The sequence below is a fragment of the Phytophthora cinnamomi genome (genome assembly GCF_018691715.1).
Source record: "Phytophthora cinnamomi strain GKB4 chromosome Unknown Contig23, whole genome shotgun sequence".
NCBI classification, from domain to species: Eukaryota; Oomycota; class Peronosporomycetes; order Peronosporales; family Peronosporaceae; genus Phytophthora; species Phytophthora cinnamomi.
The window spans coordinates 1,499,401-1,505,400 of record NW_027150956.1 but is presented as its reverse complement, the minus strand read 5'-3'; the positions used below and the strand labels follow the sequence as shown (position 1 = coordinate 1,505,400).

The 6,000-nt window shown below is 57.0% G+C and overlaps 2 protein-coding genes across 3 annotated transcripts; both read right to left on the bottom strand.

The window, feature by feature from the left end:
- Window positions 1-218: 218 nt before the first annotated feature.
- Window positions 219-1,710, bottom strand: IUM83_05202 (putative RabGAP/TBC domaincontaining protein; the record flags this gene model as incomplete). Its single annotated transcript, XM_067929327.1, has 4 exons — window positions 219-350; window positions 421-476; window positions 987-1,539; window positions 1,669-1,710. The coding sequence occupies 4 exons, from the start codon at window positions 1,708-1,710 to the stop codon at window positions 219-221; spliced, it is 783 nt and encodes a 260-aa protein (XP_067794657.1).
- A 170-nt stretch (window positions 1,711-1,880) lies between these two features.
- On the bottom strand, window positions 1,881-5,753 carry IUM83_05201 (the record flags this gene model as incomplete). Of its 2 annotated transcripts, XM_067929325.1 has the most annotated exons (2): window positions 1,881-4,224; window positions 4,273-5,753. In XM_067929325.1, the coding sequence occupies 2 exons, from the start codon at window positions 5,751-5,753 to the stop codon at window positions 1,881-1,883; spliced, it is 3,825 nt and encodes a 1,274-aa protein (XP_067794600.1). The 2 variants fall into 2 exon arrangements, with proteins under 2 accessions (XP_067794600.1, XP_067794599.1); XM_067929326.1 differs by having other exon boundaries at window positions 1,881-4,397.
- Window positions 5,754-6,000: the final 247 nt, after the last annotated feature.

The window sequence follows — 6,000 nt, the reverse complement described above, 5'->3', positions numbered from 1 at the left end:
TATCAACTCAAAATGCAAGTCTCCAATAAAGGAGTGGGCAATGGCCTCCATCGGCGGATCCACTTTAATTGCTCCGAAGAATCGCTGGAGACTTGATATACTACGAGGTCGCCCTCCATCACTCGTCGTAAAGACACCAGATAGATTCGGCAACGAGTATCCGCTGAACCCATTTCGATTGCGTGCTCGCATCCGAACGAGATATTCCGTGTCCTTTTTCAGTCCACATAACCAATGCTCACGCGCATCAGGCTGCAATAACACGCCGAGCGGTTCCCAATGCAATAAATACGTAGCTGACAGGAGCGCAGAAGACACGGCTGGTGATGCTCTTGGGCTTGCTGGAGATGCTGGAGGCATTAACATCAGCATCGTGAGGAAACCGCTAGCATGTGATAAGCTAGCGGGCTTTTTACACACCTCCAAATGAAAATACATGGGCTTCAGAGTCTCCCAAAGTCTTGTGTCTGTGCTCGCTGGTTCCATATCCCAACCCACCCCCAATGATGTCGTGTCAGCACCTAAACAGCGCAAACCCGAAGGAACACTGGGAACTTTGGTCACCTCAGTAAGAAAATGCTGAATGGAAGCTGGCCGAGCTGCTGCAAGCTCTACTGCTGACTTCCCCTCGCTGGTTCTAGCTGTTAGATTTAGTTGATGTCTAGTTGGGGCTTCCAGCACAAGCCATTCACAGACTTCCAGAGACGCGCCCATCGCCGCGTAATGCAGAACAGAATAGCCATTGGCATCCATCGCGCCCAACGTCAGCTCACCACGTCGCGGGTTTTCCTCACCAAGCAGCCATTTTAGTATATCCAACCGTCCATTGTACGCCGCGTAGTGGAGGATGCTACGTCCACTGAAGGATGTGATCCCCAGCGACACCATGTATCGAGATACCAGAGGTCTGGGGCTTCTCGGCACATTCCTTTTCGCGGTCGGCAGAGTAGTTAATCCTGCACACCACTGAATCACCTCTAAATTACCGTGAATGGCAGCGAGATGCAGCACATGCGAACCGTTCGCGTCCACTGCTGTGATTCCTGTCGGGTCGTGCTCAAACAGCAGCTTCATCAGCCCCAGCGCTGTCGTGCTCGTCGACGCCGCAGCGTTGTGGAACGGTGTTCTTCCATCTCTACACCGCGCCGAGGCGTTTGCACCATGGAACAGCAGACACTTGGCTACCTGGACGTTACCACACCGACAAGCCTGATGCAGCAGCGTCCTCCTCCTCCCATCCACACATCGAACTACATCAACTCCCCCATCATTGGTAGGGTCTTCATCCCCTGAGTTTCCGCTCGCAGGGACGAGCGAGAGCCCGCGCGCCTCCAGCAGCTCGAAGAAGGCTTGGCCCTTGCTGAGCGAGGCGTAGATCTCCCGCGTCTCCGCTCCTCTGGGCGAAACCGGCGGCGAGTAGGGCGACGAGCCCTTGAGTTCCGCCAGGCGAATGGGGTCCGGCGTGAAGGCCGGGAAGATGGAGAGCTCCGCTGGCGGCGGGAGCTGCGACGAGGCAGTGCGGTGCTGCGAATCGCATCCCTGGAACAGTCATGTCGTCGCGACGTCAGCGCAAAGTGCACTCGGAATCTGAAGTTGCAGTCAAGGATCTGCGCCGAAAAGATGGGTACGAACAAACCACACGCACTACACTCTACTCTACACACGCACCGTGTGGGCGCTGGTCGCTCCGCTATGCGGCGGACTCTTCATCGCGAGAGGCACAAGATCGGACTGCTAGCGAGCAGCGGGCCTGCAGCCAAAGAGTCGCGGAATGATTCTTATTCATTCACATAACGGAGACCTACGAAGGGACGACGGTTTCTGATTGGAGAAAAAATATGATATATATGAAAGGCAACTTCAAGTGTACATACATCCGTCTAGCGCTGCTGGTGGTTGACGAAGCGCATGGCCAGCGCAGTGAGCACGCGAAAGACCAGCAGGATGGCCACGAACACGCCCACGTACTCCCCGATGCGCCCGTGCTCGACCCCGAAGACCTTGTCCACGTACAGCTTCACTGGGACGTCGCCCACACTCGCAGGCGCGTTCTGCAGGAGTCGGCAGCCCAGCGGGTAGCTCGACAGGTCGAGCGAGCTGCTCCAGGCCGCGCCGGCGCTAGCAAGCGAAATCTCGTCGAGTTGCGCGTCGGAGCAGTCGCCGAACACGATGGCCACCAACACGGAGAAGCTGTAGCGGTGCGGGCAGATGTCGTAGATCCACTTGTACCCCGCCGGGATCTGCAGCGCCGGAGGGTTGAAGCCCGTGAGCATGAGCCCGAACGCGTTGATCAAGACGCCGAGGATGGTCGCGAGCTCCATGGTCGGCGCCGCAAACATAGTGAGCTGCGCGAGGTACGCCTCGAACAGGATCAGCAGCGCGAGGTTGACCCAGTAGAGCACGGCCGCCGCGAAGCCCCCGAGACCCACCATGGGGTAGTACACGGCCGTGAATAGCAGCGCGCCGACCAGCACGTACGGGACCTCCACGAGACTGAAGCTCAGGAAGAACCACACGCTGTTGTACGTCTGCGCTGCGCGCTCGCGGTAGAAGACCGAGCGCTCCTCGTACACCAACGGCAGTCCGCTCATGAACGACACCAGCGCGATGAACATCGTGGATAGGTAGACCATTCCGAGTCCGCTGTTGATGCCTTGGTACGTCTCGTACTCAGCGCCCAAGTACACGAAGCCGAAGATGAACCCCAGCAGCAGCGAGATGCCGAGGCGGGTCAGGTTGTACGACGGCGTGCGCCAGTACGTAGTGAAGAAGCGCTGCAGCAGGAAGCGCAGCTGCACGCCGTTGCTCGCCGCGCGCTTGCCTGCGTAGCTCAAGGGCTCTAGCTCTTTCGATGGCTGGAACAGCCCGGGCTCCGACAGCTTGTCGTCCAGAATCGCCTTGTTCGAGCTCGCGTTGAAAACGGATACAAAGTCGGCGTTATCCCCGCGCGTGGACTCGCTGGGATCGTTTGGCAAAGCGGTCGCGCTTGGCTCAGCTTTGCGGTGGCTATCGACACCGGCACCGATCACTTCCAGCATCCAAGTGGCGGGGTTGTAGCCTTCCTCGATGCGCGAGACACCCGGGATGCGCTCAAAGTACTGGACGATCGAGCCGCCGTCACGACCGAGATCGCCAAAGTACACCGTCTCGCCGCCTCGCTTGAGCAGCAGCAAACTGTCGAAGAGGAAGAACACGTCCGACGAAGGCTGGTGGATCGTACACAGCACGGTTCGTCCGGAGTCGGCCACGCGCCGCACACCGTCCATGATCAGCTTGGCCGATCGGGCGTCCAGACCACTCGTAGGCTCGTCCAGGAACAGCACGCTCGGTTGCGCGGCCATCTCGACGCCGATCGTGAGGCGCTTCATCTTCTCCATGGAGCTGCCACGGACGATGTGGTCTGCGATGTCGTCGAGCCCAAGCAGCTCCAAGCACTCGTCCACCGTGCCGTACTTGACACAGTCGGGGACACTCGCGTCTTGGCGGAGAAACGCCGAGAACGTGAGCGCCTCGCGAAAGGTGGAGGCAGTGCAGTGGACGTCGGTCTGCTCGCAGTATCCGGTGCAGCGGCGGATGCTTAAGTCGGTGGCCGGGAACCCGTTGAGTAGGATGTCTCCTCTAATGGTGCCTGCCGTCTTGCGACCTGCGATCACGTCCATGAGCGTGGTTTTGCCAGCTCCGGTGGACCCCATCAATGCTGTCATCGTTCCGGGCAAGGCGTACCCGGTGATCCCCTTGAGCAAGTCGACATCCTTCGCAGGCTGGCCCCGATCTTCAGGTACGGAGACGGTGTACCACAAGTCTTTGAAGGCGATGGTCGCGGCCGGTATTTTGACTTGAGGACTCGCGGTTTTCATGCTGACCACGACGTTGTCCGGGTTGTTGTTGTTACCAGGGTTGTTCACGGCTCCACTCGCGTGCGGCGAAGAAAGCAAGTTGTACGCTCCTTCCACTGAAGCCTCGTCGATGGGCTCGTGCGGTAGCACCACATTCTCGGGTCGCTCGTGGCGGTGATACTCCAGAACGAAGTAGGAGATCGTCATGACCACGACGTACGCCGCGACCAAGTAGATGATGCCGTAGACCACCCACGTTTTGTCGGAGGGCACGTCGAAGAGACTGAGCGAGTACTCGCCCATGGTCTGGCCGTAGGTGGAGCAGTAGTCGACTCCCTTGTAGATGCATACGTCGAGTTGGCTGCTACGATACTGGCTCACCGCGATGCTACGCACAGTCCAAGCGACAGGGTCGAGCCAATATAACCACACCAACCAGTCCGGGATGCTGTTCTTCGCCACGATGAAGCCGGCGAAAAGCACGAAGATAAGGACTGTTACCATCCCAATAGGTTTTGCAATGTTGAGGTTGGGTGATGCCACCGCCAGTAAGAAGTACATCGCAGCGAACACCAAGATCGTGAGAGCGAGGAAGAACTCAAAGAGTATGAAGGCCCAAGCTTCGTTGACCAAGCCCCCAAGCCAATACACAAGTGACCCAAAAATGAGACTCTCCACTACCGCCAGCGGAATTTGGATCAGTGAGCACGCGAGTACATACGCTGCGGTGCGATAAAAGTTCGCAGCTCGCTGCTTGTAAAACACGTTTCGTGCGTCGTAGAATACAACCAAGTTTGCATCTTGGCCGAGGCCAAGAAAGAGAGACGCCGCGAATATAACTCCCATCGAAACCTGAGCGTCTGCCAGATCCATCTGATAGAAGAGACTTCCGAAGATGAGTCCGACACTGAGAACAAGTAGTAGTCGGCCCTTAACAAACGCATCGTTGCGCTTCGTCAGAATCACTTCGCGTTTGAGAAGGGTCCATAAGCTAGCCAAAAAGCTTTGCTGGAATTCAGGAACGTAGTCCATAAACCTCGTTGAGACGCTGCAATGGTGGTTAACTTCTCGTTCCTCGGTCTCTGCTTCTAGTTGCTGGAAGAGCGGCGATTTCATCCAGCGATCGGCGTACTCGTGAGCAAAGCGCGGGGGCGCAATGCGGACCGGAATCGACTGAACGGACTCGTACACACCTTGATCCGGAGTAGCGAGCTCGCAAAGGAAGTCGGCGATGTCTTTCCCAGGCGGACAAATCAAACCTAGCGACGCGAAGTAGTCTTTTGCCGACGACGTTGGTCCATGGTACAAGATTCGGCCTTCGTTCATGAGAAGAACGTCATCGAAGAGCGCGAAAATCTCAGGCGAAGGTTGTAGCAGGGAAATGACCACAGTTCGGTTCAGCGTCTTCGCGATGCTGCGCTGGGCTGCAACAATGTCGAAGGACGCGGCGCTATCCAGACCCGTACTGATCTCATCCATGAGCGACACGTACTTGAGACCGAACTCCATCTCGCCCGTTGTTGCGCGTCGTTTTTCTCCGCCCGAAATGCCGCGATACATCGTGTTGCCCACGATGGTATTCTGGCAAGCTTGAAGACCGAGAGCTCGTAGGATAATGTCTGGAAAATGCTGGAAGACGTTGCGTGCTGCCTCAACAGCCACTCCGTTTTCTTGGAGCGAACCGTGAACGAGTTGACCCTCAAGATACTCGCTTAGTTCGGCACCGCAACATTCGTGCGCAAACTCGAACGTTTCGCGCACAGTCAGCGTTGGCAGATGTGTGTCTGTTTGGGTGACATAGCCAACAAACTGTGGTAGCCTCTTCAAGAGTTTCTCGCGAGGAACCCCGTCGTACCCAATGTCACCCTCTAGGGTGATCTCCTTATTCACGGGGAAGCGTCCACTGAGTAGCTTCATGAGCGCTGATTTACCCGATCCGGATTGCCCAAGCACGAGCGTAATAGTCCCGGGATGAAACGATCCGGTGACGTCGCGGAGGATATGCTTACGGACTGTGTGCTTTTTGGCAGAAATCCCCGCGACGGATTTCATGACTTGGTTAGTTAACGTCGGAAGTTCGCGTTCCGAGTTGGGAGTCTGCGAACCCGTTGGCTGCAGGCTAACCAGATCTGCTGACAGCGACACGTGCTTGAATCGGACGCCC